This window comes from Cygnus olor, chromosome 3, assembly GCF_009769625.2.
Source record: "Cygnus olor isolate bCygOlo1 chromosome 3, bCygOlo1.pri.v2, whole genome shotgun sequence".
Taxonomy (NCBI): domain Eukaryota; kingdom Metazoa; phylum Chordata; class Aves; order Anseriformes; family Anatidae; genus Cygnus; species Cygnus olor.
This window is the reverse complement of record NC_049171.1, coordinates 36,345,805-36,364,848: the sequence shown is the minus strand read 5'-3', so window position 1 is coordinate 36,364,848 and position 19,044 is coordinate 36,345,805. Positions and strand designations below refer to the sequence as shown.

At 38.1% G+C, this 19,044-nt stretch overlaps 1 protein-coding gene across 4 annotated transcripts in view; it reads left to right on the top strand.

Moving 5' to 3' along the window:
* The window catches only part of IBTK (inhibitor of Bruton tyrosine kinase), a 55,531-nt gene extending 37,094 nt beyond the window's left edge, over positions 1 to 18,437 (top strand). For 2 of the 4 annotated variants that reach the window (XM_040554017.1, XM_040554019.1), the window contains exons 23-29: positions 52 to 215; positions 1,964 to 2,056; positions 3,330 to 3,488; positions 8,412 to 8,564; positions 15,404 to 15,472; positions 15,565 to 15,697; positions 17,060 to 18,437. In XM_040554017.1, coding sequence (XP_040409951.1) covers positions 52 to 215; positions 1,964 to 2,056; positions 3,330 to 3,488; positions 8,412 to 8,564; positions 15,404 to 15,472; positions 15,565 to 15,697; positions 17,060 to 17,185 — 897 coding nt within the window. In that variant the 3' untranslated portion in view covers positions 17,186 to 18,437. The remainder of the gene's footprint in view (positions 1 to 51; positions 216 to 1,963; positions 2,057 to 3,329; positions 3,489 to 8,411; positions 8,565 to 15,403; positions 15,473 to 15,564; positions 15,698 to 17,059) is intronic. The other 2 variants (XM_040554020.1, XM_040554018.1) reach the window with 1 other exon arrangement.
* Positions 18,438 to 19,044: the final 607 nt, after the last annotated feature.

The following is a 19,044-nucleotide window of genomic DNA, read 5'->3' as shown; positions in this document are numbered from 1 at the left end:
TTGTGAGAATATTTGGAGAATATTTATGCAACATTTTTTTGTCTTTTTTAGATGAAAGACAAAGCATGTAGTCAGCCTATGAAAGCCTCTCAACCTAACAAGGAGATGAAGTCATACAGGGGATCGTCAGCATTGGTACAGTCTGTTCCACAGTTCATTCCCAGTACCAAAAACAACTCTGCAACCTCTCCCAATTGGGTAGCAACCAGTTTCAGGTGGAGTAATAGTTGTTGTACCTACCTAAGTTACAGTCAGTATTCTTCATGTGCTGGTGAATGCTATTCAGTCTGCAAAGTTCATTGATCCTCAAAATGATCATAAGTTACTTGACATGCATTAAAAATGCATTCTTTGAGAATTTTTCTTTGAGAAAAGCTATTGATAATTTTAAGCCTTACCAGTCTGGACTTGTGCAAGCTTATTTTGAAGAGGCCTGCTTCATTAACCTTTTGTAAAATACATGGCCGTTTTCTGTGGAATCAGATGATGCTTGCAGCCTTTGGAAGCACTATTGTACTTTGGCATTTTTAAGCCATTCCTTTAAACTTAAATGGTCTGTGAAAATCAACACCTCAGCTTTAACTGGTACTGTAATAAAATAATTGAATATGATATTTTTTATCTGTAGTAGTATCTACATGTGAAAGAGCAGCAGTACTCTAATGGGCTGAAGTTCCATCCTGCTTTGTGTCCTGACTTTGACAGTTGTCAATAAAAGCTGATGAGGGAAGAGGGTCAAGGATTTAGGGAATCATACAGTGATAACTTGCCAGAGTTTTCCCAGCCTCTGTTGGTTGTGTCTTATGAGCTTTGTGAATGCAGGTGATAAAGCTGTAGAAATTAAAAATCCTAGCTCTGAAGTATATGATTCAGCCTGTAGGGTCCGTTAGGTCTCGACTTTTGTCTTGTCACGTAGTCTGTGCAGAGAGGGTGACACATCCCCCAACTGAATCTTTAGTGTTCAGACTAGTTGGAAGTACCACCCTCTCCGTTTTCTGCCTTACAATTTTTCTGGGATATTTTTTAGAGAGTTACAGGAAAAGGGAACAAGGGAACAAATAAAGCCAAAGAACTTCGGTGTTATATCCCTGTACCTTTACGGGTTTCCCTTGCACTCTTTTCCTTTTTCTAGTATTGCTAGCACATGATGTCCAAAAAAGGCAGGCAGCACTGTTCTATTGAGCGTTTTAAGGATTAATAGCGTAGCATATTTGGTTGAAGTACTGCTCAGAGCAGTGATGACAGGATTTGGTGTGACTTCCTACTGATTAATTCACTACTTAGTCCACGGCAGTTGGTTTTATGTAGAGAGAGAGAGAAAGTGCTGCTTATGTCTGATTTCAGGGTCTGTCTATAAATGTAGTTAATTTACAAATATCTTCAAATACGTAGGTTTTAATTCATAGTTTTACATCTTGGAAATGTCTGGATTCAATTCATGTTTATTTCCATGGAAGTTTAAAAGTAGGCAATTTACAAGAAAAAAAGATTGCTGAAGTTTGACAGTGTAGCTGGTGTTTGTACAGAGCTTTAACTGGCGAAGAAGGTTCTGTGCCATGTGAAATATTTTTAAACAAGTTCTTCAAAGAAAGATATTTCAGCCTGCATGAAGAAGCTGTGAACAATGCTCCTCTAATACTTAACACAAGAAGTTGGCTACTAAATAAGTATCCTGGATTTAGGTTCCTAATTTTTTTTAAAGTAATCACAGTTCACATCTTTGTTTCATAGTATAATGAGTTTTGAGAGTATTTTTATAGTATGTTCTTAAATATGTATATATTTATAAAAGTTTTGTCAGAAACATTGTATTTGAGGTTTGCCATAATTGAGGAAACAGACATAAATTATACATCCGGTTACCAATCTTATGTATGATTTAGAGGATTTCAGTGAAGGTTGGAACTGTGGAATGTAAGTAAAAATGAGTGCCTTGTAAGGTAACTTTTTATTTTTCATTTAGTCCTGCCAGCCCTCCTGCTATGGATCTAAGAACTATCATGGAAATTGAAGAAAATATGCAGAAATGCGGAACCATGCCAAAGACAAATTCAAGGTTGGTAAAAAAACCAAAATCTATAAAAGAAAAGTGTGATAGACTAGGCCATTATGAATTTACTTAGTGGTTCTGGCAATTTAGAGTTGAAAACGAGTAGGAGAAAAGATGTCCTCTTTCTTTGTTGAAAAACTTTGTTTACTTATTATAGTTCATTATAGTGTTTTTTTGTTTGTGTTTTTATCATTCAAAATTTATCCCCTTATTTTCACTGTAGTCTTGCTTGGTCAACTACTGTGAAAACGTCCTAGCTTTTGAAATGAAAAGCAGGAAAGCAAAGAAGTGCTAGGAAGCTGCTGTCTTAAATAATTGGTTTGTTCTGCTGAACTTTACTATTTTCAACCAAAAAGAATTAACTGTTGTACATAGCACTTAGCAAATTACTTGTGGACTATATTGTAACTGATCCTGAAGTTTTATCTTGTCTCACATTCTTTCTGTTACATTCTGTCCCCCATCACCTCAACATATCAATATGTTGATATTGGCAGTTCTTAGTCAAGGGTGGTTCTTGCTCTGAGAAGCATCTGAAAGACATAGTGAGAGAAACGAAGCATTTATTACATGGTGATGTATGGAAGAGAACTGGAGATGACTTGCATGAACTTTAAAGTGTGACATTCTTGTAAAGGAGAGCTAGGAAAAGAGTCCTGGAGCCTTTTGATCAAGTTCTTTGTTTCACAGGAGAGAAATGTATTATGCAGTCAGTAATATATGCTTATGGTAAATTGGAAGAAACTATTTGTTGTGGTTTTGTTTTGTTTTTCTTTGAGCCAAGTAAAGGGTTGCTGTCTAGGTTGATTCAGAAGCTGTGAACCAAACATCCGAGAATGAAGAATCGAAATAATTTAGAAAACAAATTACTACACATAGGAAAAAATGGCTATATTCTGTTGTGTACATTTTCTTAATACAAGAATATTTTTGGTTTAAGGGAACTAAATTTCTGTCAGTCTGAAAAGTCACAAAAATAGTCTTAATCTGGTGGAGGATCTCTCTCAGAGAATTATTCCTACCCTATATTTTCTTTTATAGGAATTGGTATGAGGAGTCATTTTATAGTGCTTTTCTTTCCATCACTCTTGATACTTACTGATCCTCCTTTTGCTCCCCATCCAACCAACCCCCCTGCCCACCATCTGCCCATCGTCACCATACTGGATAAAGTATTTTGGTCTCGGAAATAAATTTCTCAGTTTAATATGCAATTTTAAAGACAAGTCATCTGAAAGGACACTGATCTTATGTCTTTATTTGCAATATCAATTTACAGCAGAATGGCTTCTCATGGAATCAAGCTTTCTCAGAAGCAGAGGAAAATGATTGCCTTGGCAGCAAAAGATAACGGTTCAGTAACTACCAGCACGGAGCCTACTCCACTAATAACCGCACCACCCACACCTACAAAAGTTGCAAAACTGGGGAACGCATGGTATGTTACAAGTCAAATATCGCTTCTGGTTTTTAGAGGGTTTTTACTGTCTTAAAAGCAGTTTCTTAAATAAAAATGACCTAGATTCTGTTCATTGAAAAGATTATTTGTATCTACATTTGGTAGTAATCCAGAAACTTGAAGGGGGCAGGGAAATGCAGTGGTTGCTATAATGAGTCAGAGGGCTGCATCCTGTCTGGCTCTTGCCTGCGTTGATGTGGTATTTGCAGATGTTATCAAAGGGACGTATAGAAAAAGAAGTTAGAACTCAAGCTCTGAAACTTAGTCAGGAAGAGGTTATTAATAACCATTAGCAATGCTGTTTTTCTTTGTCAGAAAAAAAAAAGTTTGTTCTTCCTGGGGGAAAAGGCTAAACAGATTTTGGAGTAGAGCAAGGGAGTGATGGATGCTGCTATTAAGGACTCTTAAAGTGGGAGGAGGTATAATGTGTGTAATCAGCATTAAAAGTCATTTTGAACACAATTTAAATGTTCAAGTAAGTATCAGTATATCAAACAAGAATGGTTTATAATCTGTTCAATAAACTGAGTTTACAGCAGTGAACGATTACAGCTAGCCTGATTCACGATTTCTTTTTCACAATTAGAATTGGTGTTGTATGATGCATAGAGGCATAACTGAAGAAGTAGCCATAAGCTTTGTGAATTTGGTGTGTTTAATTACTACAGAATAAATGCTTATGTGCATGCTTTTATGTGGAGGCAAATGTTGAATGGTTCTCCTGCTTTTCCCCATTCAAGGAGGTCTAGTTTTTCATTGCAACTGCTTCTGTACTTGTTATACAGAATACCTAGAAGAATTTTAGGCCGTTTGCTGTCTCTAGAGTTTACCTGTTTGTGCCTCAGTGGGAACAAAGCTTGCTGCATACCCACTGAAGTAACCTTTTTTGTTTTTAAAGGAACTGTTACCTAGACAGTTTAGCTGTTTTAGACACGTTGTAGTTTCATATTGAATAGATATCAAAGTAAAAGTGGAGTATGTCTTTCAAAGGATAGACTTGCTTTCCACAGTTAGAGCCACCTCCCTCTTGTGTCTTCGGACTCTTTTCTTTGATCCTCTGTATATACTGCTTTCTCCTTTCAGAAAAAAGAGTAGTATGCATCTGCTGGAATCTTTGCCTATTTGCTATGTAAGTTGAAAACAGACATGTAGCCTGTTAGCTATTTAATGAGTGTAAGGAGAAGAAAAAAAATCACATGAAGAGCTGGCTGAGGAAAAGGTAGGCTGCTTTCTGGCAGTAGTTGCTTCCTGAGTTATCCTGTGTCAAGAGATATAAAGTAACATCTAGAACTTCTTGCTTCCTCTGTTCCATTTCATGTATTTGTTATCTCATCTTTCTTGCACAGATGTTAGTATGATCACCACCTTGATTTTGGAGTGTCCTTTGATTTATTAGAGATTCCACATAGGTCTGTTGGTATGCTGTTACCTTAGTTTAAGACGACAGTAATAACAAAAATATTCCGGAACATAAATAGTAGTAGAGTAGAGCTGGGGTTACAAAATATTTATCAGTAACTCACAGGAAAAATTTGAGAGCATGTTGTAATCATCTCAAAAACACGCACTTTAAAACAGATAAGTGGTTCTAAAAATAGTATCCTACTTGCAGTTATGGCACCAGAACAAGCTTCGCTTCTCTACTGACACCAATCAGTACATTCAGACTCATGGTTAAAGGGCATTAGTATTTTATAGGGCCTTTCAAGGATCGCATCAGTCTGATCTGAAATGGGCTGTTGTGTGGTAGATTCAAGGTATTGTGGCATGAAGTGTCCTTCAAGTAGTGATTCTGACAAAGTCTCCTCTGTAGGCATCTGTTTATTACGTGTTGATTATAATTACAAAATAAATTATGGCGTATATTTCCAGTGTCCAACATACAGAGTTACGTTACTACAATAGTATTTTAGCTACTATTCTTAATCTTACTGCTAATGTTACAATTATGCATAAACAGCGTGTGTAACCCAACATCTACAGTGACGATGCATGCAGTCTTAAACACAAATCGGTCGGGCTCACTTACACACCAGTTTGTGTTCTTAGAAACCTACCACATTTGTACCCATCAGTGACTCAGTGTGGCAGCACCAGGGAAATGATGCTCTTGTGCACCATCTGGTGGGTGACTTGGGGGATGTCAATGCTGATGTTTGTATGGGTGTCTGTCTTTCTCTTCTTCCCTTCATACACAGCTTTTTAGATACAAAATCTGAAGTAGGCTTTGGAGGACATTGAGTGACTTATAGAGTTACCTGAATTTCTTCAGAAGTTTGTGTTCCTGAAGGCCTGTTTTTCAGTGTAAGATAAATGACCTTAGAAGTGTTTGTGCCAATGAACTTAAGCACGAGATAGGTGGCCTATAGTTAAATTATTTACTTCTGAATACAGGCAATGATATTAAGAGAAGCTCTGATAAAAGGTGTATCAAAATATGGAATGTAACTTCATTTGTCTGACATCTGAGTAAGCTATTAGCACTATTCATTTACTCTCCTGTAGATAATTCTTTACTTATTGTGTTGTTCAGTTTTAAGCTACCAACTGCCCATGAACTGTTCCTTACATTTAAAAAGCAAGTATGGACTGATTTTTGAGTATGTCAGATAACTCTCTCCAGAAAACACTAAGGTTCTGATTTAGCAGGTTTTGAAAGTAGCTGGGCTCTACTGTGTTATGCAAATAGTCTGAAGTGGAAAGGCCAGCGTCTACTTCAGGAGGATGGAATCCGGTCTAATGCTCATGTGGTCACCACACACGATTTTGTATGTTCCTCAGCAGTGTTCCCCTGGCTGCTGAGCTGGAAAATGCCACTAGCTTGAGCTCAAGCAAAGAACCAGTGGGAGGTATATGAATATTTTAATGTATGCCTAGCTGCCAAAAAAGAGCATTTGTTGAAGAAACTTTAAGTTGCTTCAGGCAAGCCAGCAATTATTTGATTGCCCCTGCTAGTTGTTCGAAGTGGTTTTTGTACGTGAAATAGAAGGGTGTTACTGATCTGCGCTAACACCATATTTGCAAAGTTCTATTCTGTAAATTCACAATGGACTGTTAGAGTGTGTCTGGCAGTGGAGTGAGATTTCCGTGCATGCAGTATAGTCAAAGCCCTAGAACTCGTGTTCCAATGAAATGAGATACTCATCTTGGATGTGCAGCGAGAACGCTTGCCAGAAGGGTGTGGGACCTTCCGGCTCTTTTTTCGTTGACTAAAAGGCACAGTATATCTTCTACCATGCCCTACCTTTTCTGCCAAAAGTAACCTACAGTTTCATAGTTTGGGGGGGAAGTGAAACTATGCTACTGCTATGCTACCTTCTCCAAAGAATGGTGGAAATTTAGGGGGAGATGGGAGAGCCTATGGCTTTTCAAGAATGGAAACTTTCTCTTCAGAATTGATACATACAATACTTCTCTATTTTAATGTCTAGGTTTTCAGTTTGTTGGTATTTCAGCTTACTCTGAAACATCAGCTGTTTTGGAATTTCATGCTTTGAAGTTTTGCAGTTACAACTTAGAGAAGCTTTTTTTAAGGATTTTTTTAATGTTACTCTGTCATTTCTATCTAATTTTATCAGGAAGAACAAGCTTAAACTTAGGGCTGTTACTGTTGGGAAAATGCGTAAGAGTTTAAGCCAAACCATTTTAAACCATTTTAAGCCATCTGCATTGTTTCAGATAGAATCACAATCTGAGAATGACACAGTTCGGTTGTGTTTTTGTGGTGGTGGTGTGCTTTTTTTTGGTGCAGTGTTGGAAGTGGATCTGATCACAGTACAGAATTTTCATGAAGATAGGTAGGCTATTTAGATAGTTAGTATCAGAGGAGGCTTCTGTGACAGCATATCCCAAGGTAACCATTTGCCTAGTCAGTATAGTAAGTTTTGGGAAGTTCTGGTCAAACGCTTGCCCGGACTCTTGGATGCCAACTGGTAGTACAAATAGAGGATGTGGGGAATGGCTCTGAGTCCTATTTGGTGGTTCCCATTCTGCTTTATATGTCTATGTATAAAGTATATGGCATATGTGCTGCTTATGCAATAGGAAAAAAAAATACTGCTGGGTAGTCTAGTGTGGTTTAGATATCATATATAGCATTCAAGTGCTTTTGTTGTAACATTTTAATTGCCTAATATTTGTTTTCTTAATTTATATACCACATTGGTGTAGTTCAAACATCTTTGACATCAAATGCTTCCCTTCTTACAGTAGTTGCACAATTAATTAGCATCGTATAGATAGCTTGTTCTACTTCAATGGTATTTATAACTAATCTTATAATTAATCTATTTTTTCTATGAGTAGATGATGAGCAGATCAGTTCTAAAATGTATTTCATGTTTTTGATACTACTGTGAATAGTTGTTTGAAATGAGTGGGACTGCTCTGGTTAGTAAAGTTAAATGTAAGCACATATATGTAGAATTAAATCTAAAGCCTAAATGGGGAGGGATGAAACCAAGGGTAAGTACCTTGATTTCTGTAAATAAAACTTTGGATCAGAAAGCATTAAGAGTAGCTATAACTTTAAAGTGCTGTATTTTCGTGAAACTTTATTTTTGAAAGATGATACGCAGGCTCTAGTTCAGTAGCAGTGTACGTTATGCTTATGCAAGTAAAAGAAAATGAAGCATATGAATTTTCTGAATTTCACTTTAGGTTAAGGGATTTTTCCAAGTAACTCGTTCAGTATCTTGGTTCTGTTTGACAGCTGTGTCTGTTAATTCTGCGAAAGTCCAAAATGCTTAAGTACCTCAGAGTAATGAACTTATCTGATGTTTACCTGTTTGATCCAAAGTAACGTTTTAGTGGGTGGGGTCTAGCAGGCATAAGGGCTAGATACAGAAACTAAGATATATTACTTTGTGTGTGTATGTATTTATTTATGTATTTATTTAAAAGGTCATCTTCATCACGTTCTGCTTTGCCGAAGTCATTCCGTGATCTTGTAATGGAAGAAGAAAAATGCCTGAGTGTGAATAATTCACCTGGTACTGGTATCAAAAGGGCTGTATATAAAGGAACTGAAGATTCACTGGTCCAAAACACCGTAAAGTAAGTTTTTTCCTAATTGAGAACAACTCTTTATACAAGAACCACGATAACCTATTTAAACTTTTGCTGCAATATGAAAGGATGAAATTGCCATATTTTCAAAATCCTTTAAGCACTCTTCTAATGATTCTAATGGTTTTAATGTCAATAGGATTTTATGAATGAAATATTATGAATTGGAAACTTAAAATAGACTAAAGGAATTTAATGCTGCTGCTAATATTTTGTTTGAAGTTTGTACGTATGGACACATGTACACAAACACTTTGGACTACAAACAAAATACATGCACATCTGTATGTATATAAAAGTATTGGTGGGAGAGAGGAAGGTTTTGGAGAGTGTGTGTAATGGAGGGGTGTCCTTCAGAAACAGGGATAAAGCTGAGGTTGCTGTGGTGAGTGGAGATGCAGGATAAGTTTCATTCAGGATAAGTTTCATTGCTGGCAAAATAGTAAAGCTTTTCATCCCATGGAAGATGGCATGGGGTGGTGATAAGGGAACTTGCACCGGATGCCATTGCTAGTTTTGTCACATGTGGTCTATGATCTCCATAAAGCCACTTCATTTCCTTTGCTTTGCTCTGTCTAGTCTGTGCAGTCTGGCCTGTCTGCAGGCTCGCAAACTGGATTCTTTGAGCTGAATCCAGGCATAATATGTTAGTTGTCTGAAAATGATCCATTAAGCTAGTGGGAGCCTAGATGACTGACTATCATCAGTTGGAAAAAAGGGCACTTCCAAAGCTATTTCAGGTTGTTTTGAATCGTCTCTGAAGATGCTTATTTCTCTCTGTTAGGTATAAAAAGCCTAGGTGACTAGTTCATCCATCTGAAAGTTAGGAATTGCTTTTCTACTTTTAGGTAACTTTATTCTTTGATTGTACAGTTCTTGTCACAGCAGGCTCTGACTTCTGCCAGTGGCATTCAAGAACTATTTCACTGAAGATTAATTATCCGCATCCTTTCCTCTTCCTTTTTAAGAAAAGGAAATCGAGTGTGTGTAGAGCATAAGTAATTCTCATCTCTCTCTTGATGTCAGACTTACTGATGCTACACAGCTACTGTTTCTGCTTTGTCTTTTTTTTTTCCTGGATTAACTGTGTAGTAATTAAACTGAAACTTCTTAAGTCGCTGGATGAAATTTTGAGATTTTTGGGGGGTTGTGTAAATGTGCTTCCATACACTGTCTCCTTCCAGTTTCTGCAATCCAGAAATTTTCTGTAGATGAACAATGTCATGAATGTGGAGATGAGAACTGGATGGGGTCCAGAGGCAGATCACTGTTGTTTCCAGGGACAGCTCAGCCATGGGGGTTACGCTGCGCAGCTGTGTATATGTAGCTCATAATGCAAGCTAAAAACATAGGCCTGACATGACTTAACTTTGTTGTGGCAGCCTGGGTTGTCTTCACTGTGTTACTCCAGGGAGCAGTGAAGAAAGAGTCTTAGTGGAAACATGTCTCTGGCTTTGCATGGGAATGGCCTAGTTTTGGCTTGGCTAATATTGAGCTAATAACTAGTGCATGAGTGATATGGTACAGCAAAACCCAAGAGGTTCTGCAGGAGACCAGCCTCTGTGTTCTTTTCCTGAGAGCAGTCATTAGGTCACAGAGGCACCAGACCTGACATGGCTTCAAGTGAACAAATCCTCAAGAAACACTGGGAAGTCAGGCGTTGGGACATGTCGGTGGCTGTGCAGGAGTCGCAGCAAGTTCAGCCAGCTGAGTTAATCAGGCTGGTTCAGTACCGATACTTGGCTGGTTTGTTTCCATGCAGAGCCACTTACATCTCTGCATCAGTCTTTAATTTTCGAGACTTCCAGGTTTCCAAGTTTTATGTTTTTAGGGCTTTTTTTCCATTTTTCTATATATCCTTGCTTCCCGTTTCCCCTCTGTTCCATTTCTCCTAGTCATTTTGGTGCCAGCTGAGGAATTAATCTAGCATGTTGAAATATCTGCAGTTGATTTAATATCTGGAATAAGCTTCTTTCTAGCAAGAAACACAGATGTACATATGTGTAAACAGCTTCAAAATATCTGGACTGCTTCCTACATTTTAAAGCCCTACTTAAATTGAGGTAGATGACACAGGTACTTAAACTTGTCATTTAATTGATCACTAGAGTGTGCTGTGATACTGGAACTGTGAATAGCAGTCAGTGGAAGTTCTTACTCTGGAGAAAAACTCCTTATACTTGTAACAGACTGGTTAAGTACAGCAGCCTATTTGGACTTATTTATAGTAGTGCTGTGAGTTCTGTGGATTATGAGTGGGAAGGGGAGAGTATCATTCAAATGGGCTGGATAGATGCAGATTACTGTCAATGTTCAGGAAGGTGAGCGTTATTGGAGCGGGTGGAAAAAGAGAGAAAGTAGAGATGACACCAGAATAAAGGCATTCAGTAAGCTGTACAAACATGCTCTTAATTAAATGAACTAGCAAGGAGAAAATCGTCGTCTTTTCCTGTTCTCTGCCCTTCCTTTTCTTTGATTCTTTACTGGTTTTTATTCTTGTATTATTTTTATGATCTGTAGCAAAAGCTGGAAGCTGATTTATCTAGACCTTAGACAAAAGCAGTCCCCTATGTTGAAATCATAGAATAATTTAGATTCTGTAGTCCAGACTCCTGCTCAAAATAGGTTTGGCTAGATCACGTTGCTCAGGGCCTGGCCCAGTTGACTTGTGGTACTTCCAAGAATGTAGATACCTCAACCTTTCTAGGCAACATAATCGTAATCATCCCTATGGTGGTTTTTTTTCTTACATCTTACTGGGACTTCCCATTTTGCAGCCTGTATCTATTGTCTCTTATTCTGCCTCTGCACACCTCTAAGAAGATTCTTGCATCTTTCCTCAACCCTCCAGTGAGGTAGCTGAAGGCGGCAATGAGATCTCCGCTTTGCCACCTTCTCCTAGGATTGAGCAAACAGTTCCTTCAGCCATTTCCTGCCATGTGTCCCCAATCTTGGTAACTCTCCTCTGGACTTCTTCCAGCATGCCAACATCTTTCTTGTATTGAGGAGCCCCAGAATGGATATGATACTCTATAACCTCATAAATAGAGCGCAGAGAGGAAGAATCATTTCCTTCGACTGTATGGCTATGCTTTTGCTAGCCCAGTATGCCATTGGTCGTCTTTGCAAGGGCATGTGCTGGTTCATATTTACCTTGCTGCCTGTCCAGACTTCACAGGTCCTTTTCTGCAGAGTTAGCCTTTTCTAGCCAGATAGCCCCTGTCCTGTGCTGCTCTATGGGGATATTCTCTTCCAAGTACGTAACTTTACTTTTGCCTTTGAATTTCATCAGTCCTCGTTTGCCCATTTTTCAGCCTCTTGAGGCCCTTCTGAAGGGCAGCCTGGCATTCAGCACATGGACTGCTGCGTGCATCCTCAGCCTGTCCCTATCCATCTGTGGACTTGCTAAGAGTGCATACCATCCTTCCATCCAGATAACTGAAGACATGAAACAGTACTGGTTCCAGTATCAGTCCCTGTGGACCGCCACTAGTAATTGGTTTCCAGTTGGACTTCATATAGCTGATCCAGAACCCTTTTGAGCCTTGCAGTCCAGCCCATTTTCCACACATCTAGTACGTTTACCTAGTCCGTATTTTTCAAACTGATTGCAAGGATGCAAATTACATGAAGGCTGTGTATAACTATTTGGTTTGCAAAAGCAAAAAAGAAAGATAATGACATCATCTGCTCTCTGGTTGTGTCCAGAGCCAGTCACCCTTTCGTAGAAAGCAGGTTACAGATAATTTGCCATTGGTGATAAATTCATGCGGGCTCTTCCCACTCACCATCTGGTCTCATGTGCTCAGAAATGACTTGAGGAACAATTTACAGTGTTCCTGGAGATAAAGGTGAGACTGATCAGTCTGTAGTTCCCCACATCCGTCTTCTTGAAAAGTGGGTATTATAACATTTAGCTGTTTGTAGTCATCATGAAACCTCTGTGGTTAATTGGTTGTTTTTTCTTCCTGTTACTGTAGAAGCACTTCTCTTTGCCCCGCATATCTACAGGTTGTTTCAGCTCCAGCTGAGCTTTTGGCTCTTACAACTCTGTCCCTATACAGTGAAGTAATGTTTCCATCTTCCTCCTGTGTAGTCTGTCCCCGCTTTGACTGTTGTCCCATTTGTATCTGAACTCAGTCTAGAGTTGCCTGCTAATTCATGCCAACCTCTTGCCATACTTGCTTGCCTTCAGGCACATTGGAATGATTGGTTTGGTGTCTGGAGGAGGCTGTTCTGAAGATCAGCAATCAGTCCACGTCCTGTCTGTGAAGTGCAGTCATATTCCCTCTCATTTTTTTCTTTGCAAGGTTAGAGATAACTTGTAGTCTCTCAGAAAATGATCGGTGGAAAACTCAATACCAATTTTTCCTTCTCTGCATCTATGACAATTTATATTATTCTCCATTGAATCTCGAAGGCAAAAACTGAAAGCTCTTTCAAATAATATTCATCCTGCGTGGTATATGGTGGCAGAAATATTTGTTTCAAATGGAAACTTGTCCAAGTCAAGACATACTTCTCAGTCAAGATTGTTTTTTCCCAGCCACATACTTCTGATTCATGATCAGTATACCCTGGATTCTTCTCTTTCTCTTCAAGCTGAAAAATTCCTAGCTTAAATAGCTGCACTTCACACAGTCTCTTTTGTTTGTACTTCTGAATTTTCTTTCCCGTTGCTTTGTTTCACAGATGCTCTGTTTATATTATTCTTTGCTAAATTAATACACAGACACATTTATTAATACACATTAATACACAGACACATAATACACATTAATACACAGACACATAATACACATTAATACACAGACACATAATACACATTAATACACAGACACATAATTTTGTTGGTTTGAGCATTGCTGCTTATTGCATTCACCAACATTAATTTATGGTAAGATTTATTTTAGTTAACTTATTTTTTTAAATAATGATTAACCCAGCTGTAAAGTGAGTAAGAAATCAGCTAGGGAGGAGAGGTAGAAGACGTTCATTAAAAAAAAAACTAAATCTAATGATTATGCGGCACTTAGTGTCTTACAGAATTCCCATATCGGTTTATTACACTTACCTGGCGTGACCGATACCTTTATTGAAGAAAGTAGGATTGTCTATCCTGCCCTCATTTTTCTTTTACCAAAGATAAAATGGAAAAAAAAAATAAAGATACCGTTTTTCTACCTTTTTTCCACCATCTATTTTTCAATCCTCATGGAAAAAGAATTGCAAATTAATAATGTCAAACTAAATGAACTGCGGCTCTATAGATACTCAGTGTGGAGACTGATAAAGCAGATTTGACCTCTCTTGCCATGCAGCTCTTATTTCTTGTGTCAGTTCCTTCAAAGTTCTGGAACAATGGTTATCCAGAAACACTCAGTTTGGAAAGTACCACACCTTTTTGGCTTCCTCTCCATACAGTGTCTCACTGGCTGTCTTGCTAGAGTCTGATACGATCAGCATTACTGAAAATGGAGGCAAGTGATCATCTTGGCTCATATGGACTGTACTTTTCCAGTGGAAACACAGAAGCAATATGAGCTGGCAGAAGGTAGATCTGCTGGGTTTGATTCATGGGAGTGACACTGCAGAGATCCTCTTCTGAAGTCCAGTGTTGTGCCTTGGCAGATGTTAACGTTTGTGTTCATTCTGTTTATTGAGTATTTGGCTGTTTGGTGGGCAAAATTAGCTTTTGTGACAAAAAGCTGGGCATGGTTTATTTAAATGTCACTTCTGCTGATGGATGTCTTTCAGCTTTTTTGACATCCTGCTCTCATTGCTTAGCAGTAGGAATCGTGGTTCTTGTTGTCCTTGGAGTTTTGTTCTGGGGAAAAAATTCCCGGCAGAGAACTTAGCAGTTACTGGAATTCTCTTACTAGATAGCTTTCTATAGATGTTTCCTCTTTTCCAAGAGTTTGTGGCCACTTTCAAAGGATTACCAAAGCCTTAAAGAAAATTGAGACTGATTTATTAAAATACCAACACCATTAGAGTACTTCAGTGCCATAGAATAATTCAGAAAAAGTCTGCTAGCATTTCATATTATACTATAACACTTTATTAGAGTTCTGGAAGTTGCACATGTTGCCAAAGATAGATTTTAAATAACAAGAATAGGTTTCTCTCATCTTATTGATGTAGGATTTTTTTGACACAAATATTTGTCTCTTAAGGCATAAAATATACCAAATGTGATTTCTTTTTGTAGACAGGTTAATGTTTTACGAAGGAATAGCGTCGTCTTGTTGGGAACTCTTTATTGGTATTTCAGGATAGGATTTGTTTTTTCAATTCCATTAATTCTAGTTGTATGCTGTCCTTAATGAATATAGGAGGTGTTTGCAGGATACATGCTGAAAGTCCATAATTTCTGGTCTTACACTTCAGGAAATAATTTGCTAGTGCTTTTATAGTACTGGCTCTCTTAATGTTTTGATTTGAATACAGGGGTTTTTATATCTTAAAGACATACTCTTTCCACGTGAATTGCAAACAGATCTATACTAAATGCTGTTAGTGTATAATTCAGTTGACTATTTTCCAGGTTTAAAAAAAATAAAAACAAAAAAACACGTTCAAATGCTCAAAAGTTGGGAAATGCCAGACTTAATGCTCAAGCTGAAAATCTGTTAAGTTCTGGTAGTCAGAAATGAGTATCAGTGTCCCCACTAGCCACAATGTCACATTTAAAGACAAACTCAGTATTACTTCCCAATGCCTATCTTATGGGAAAAAAAAATAAATTGACTTTGTAATTCATTATGATTTAGGAGAATGCTTTGTCAGTAACTTTTACTTTACTTTTCTTTCCTGCCTTTTTCCAGATGCACAGCTAGAAGTAGCCCAAGTCTGGAAGACCATGTTCTGGACTCTCCACCACTGGAGAATCATAAGTAAGGCATAAACTCTGGAGTTTTTCTGTGTGTTGTGCTAACCTTGTTCCTGATGTTGCCTCATAATATCACTTGCTTTTTTTTTTTTGCAGCCCTTGGTTAGCAACATCACCAACTAACTCTCCTGTGATGGCACCTGTCATGTTTGCAGCTATTGTAGAGGAAGAGCTCCAGCAAGAAGCTGCTCTTATTAGGAGCAGAGAGAAACCTTTGGCTTTGATCCAGGTAAAGTGCTAAGTTACTGTGGTTGGGTACACAAGGATTTTCCACTAGTTGTTTCAGAGATGAGTTTTTAGGACTAATTATGTATTGATACATTCAGTATCATTTATATAATGATATTAAATATAATTTAATAATAGCTTTAAATCACTGTTTGATAAGGCAGGTCTATATTAAAGTCAAATTGGCTATCGAGCCCACAACTGATATCCAGAAGTCCATAGGATCACAAAATGGTTGAGGCTGGAATCTCCATAAATTGCCTAGTCCAAGTCCCTGCTCAGAGCAGGATCAGCTAGAGAAGGTTACTTGACCTTTCCCTGAAAGCTTTTGAGTATCTCCAGTGATGGATGGAGACTCCACAGCCTCACTGGGAAGCCTGTTCCAGTATCCAACCACTCTTACAGTTTAAAAAAAAAAAAGTTTGAATGCAATTTTCTGTATTTCAGACTGTCACTGGACACCACTGAGATGTCTTGCTCAGTCTTCTTTACTCTCCTATCAGCTATTTACACACATTGCTAAGATCTCCCTGAGTTTTCTCTTCTCCGTGCTTAGCAACTGCAGCTCTCTTAGCTTCATGTCACTTGCCAGATTCAGCTCTGTCTGGGCTTTGGCTTTACTAAATCTGTTCTTGCGTGCTCAGTGTCTGTGTTTTTCTTCTGGGCCACTTCTCTGCTTCTACCTTGTATGTTTCCTTTTTGTGATTGTTTTTTTTTTTTAAGGAGCTCTGTTATTGATGCAGCCCTCCTTCCATTCTTGTTTGACTTTCTGTTTGTTGACAATGACCATTCTTGAGCTTAGAAGCAGTGACCCCTTAAAATCAAACAGCTTTTCTGGACTCCTCTTCTTTCAAGCACCATTTTTTATGATTTCTTTTCCAAGCAGATCCGTCATCAGATCGTCATCTGTTCTCTTGAAGGTCTGTGGTTGTGATTCTGCTATTTGTCATGGTCCCTTCTCTTGAGATCCTGAAGTCTACTGTCTCGGGTCACTGCAGCCAAGGCTGCCCTTGACTCTACCATCTCTGAACAGTCCTTCCTTGTTTGTGAGTCTGAGATCCACCAGTGTGATCGACTTCATCGGCTGATCACCTGTATTAGGAAGTTGTCACCAATGCAAACCTTCTGGAGTGTTTGTGCCCTGCTGTGTTTGCCATAAGAGCAGATATTAGGGTGGCTTAAGTTTCCTGTGAGGACCAGGGCTTGCAAACACGAGGCTTCTTCCAGTAGCATGAAGACCTCATCTAGTATTACTCCCTCTTGAGGAGATCTGTAGCAGACATACTCAGGGCCCCAAAAACCTGTTTGTAACTGTATAAATGTGGGTCTGGCACTGAAATACATATTCTTTTTTTCCTTCCAGATTGAGGAGTGTGCTATTCAAGATTTATTGATGCACTATGAAGCTTTTGACAACCCTGATGAATTTGTGACTGTTGAAAGGGCTCCGCAGGGACCTATGGCAACACCTATGTGGAACAAGCACTAATTTGTACTGTTCACAGTCCATATTATATGTGCACTTCTGAAATCCTAATTCTTTTTCAATTAGAATGGGACTGGAAGAACACAAATCATGTAACTTTTAACATCAGCATTAAAAATTGCACATAATCAGTAGGTATTTGGTAGAGAAAATGGAAGTAATTTGTTCACTGTGTCCTTTACCCACAGTATATATTGTATGTATGTTTTGAGAGAATTTCTTTAACAAGGCCTATTATTAGTAGTGTCACATGAAGCTGTAGATTGGAAATGCATTTGCTAATTTAAATTGTAAGGGTTTTTTGTTAAATTCATAGGTGGCTGAAAAGCGAGTGCTTATTTTGTGATTTAATGTGGAATTGATTGTGCAGGATTATACATCTTTAAAGTTTTTTGGGGGGTTATGTTCTTCAGAGCGTTCTGGCAAATTGGGAATATGATAAAGTTTGTGCTTGAACTTAATATAAAAGTACAGTTTGATAATGCAGTTTTTCCTTAACTTCTGTATGTAAGTACTGGTCACAGCAGTAAGAGAACCAGTACTTTTTACTGTTATGCTCCACAACAAACCTCTATGCTGTACCTAAGTGCCCAACCATTGCCTGCTCTCAGTTCAGTTGTGCATGTTTTTTTTCACTTGTTGTGAGACTGGCCTTAGAGCAGTCAGTTCTGTTGTGAAGTAAAGTACACAGTTGAATGCAACATGGTGGCACTTAATTAGCTCATCTATAGTCTTATTCTGGTAAATATGGTACAGTTTTAGCACCACTGTGTTTAAGGTACAATTCACTTGAAGTGCTGAGGAAGTACAAGATCTGTATGTTCATTGTTAAAGCTATGGGGATGAATGTTTGATTGTGGAATTTGCAAACTCCTAACCTGCAAAGAGTATCATAGGTGGCTTTCAGTATTGTGTTTTCTGAAGTTCTCTGTGCCTGGTTTAAACAAATTTATATATATATAAAGAAAAACGAAAAAAAGGATAGCCTTATCTACAATATTCTGTCTAGTTTGTTTGTATAGGTGTGTTTGAACTTCCACTTTTTCAATAGTGTCAGTACTCATGAACTCTGGAAAACTGGAATTGAGAGAGCTACAGAAGATGAATGAAGAGAATTGATCACTGTGTGATAAGAGTTGAATTGTGAAAAAAGCTGTGTAGATATGTCTAATGGTTTCAGGTTAAGCTACACCAAAAATCCCCCATGGAAGTTGTAAACAAATGCAATAAACCATAAATTCTTGCTTTACACAAAGTTAATATACTTTTTTGTGCTGTTTATGTATAATCAATGCTTTAGGTAACTACAGAGTAATATAAAAGTTTCTTCTATGTGTGAAACAAGAACTATAGGTGTTGTGGAGCTACGCAGAAAACAGAAGATGTAGATGTTAGTTCTGTTTTAAATTCTACTGCTGATTCATTCGATATACTGATGAGGATACTTTCATTAAGTGCTTTGCTTGATGCAGTGCAGTGCCTTAGGGCCTGCTGAAACTATCCTGAATTAAAAGAAAGCTTATGTACTGTGAGAAATAGCTATAAAAGCACCGGCCTTTTTCCAGATATGAACCCAATTTGTTCTCAAGTATAAAGTAGTCACTGTAAAAAGAACTCACTGGTTCACTTTGGGGATAGCTTATACGGTACACGTGAAAGCCCAAACAAAAATCTGTTACCTCAACAGATAAAAATGTCTTTTTGTGGAAGTGGTAGAACTTTAAATTCTCAGTTGCATACTTCGCTTTCATCTAAAACCAATATCATTTCCTGGGATTAATGTGATGTAGGTGTATATTTTTTTGTATAGACATTATAATCGCATCATCATCAAGACTGAGCAGAACCTCTGGAGATTGCCC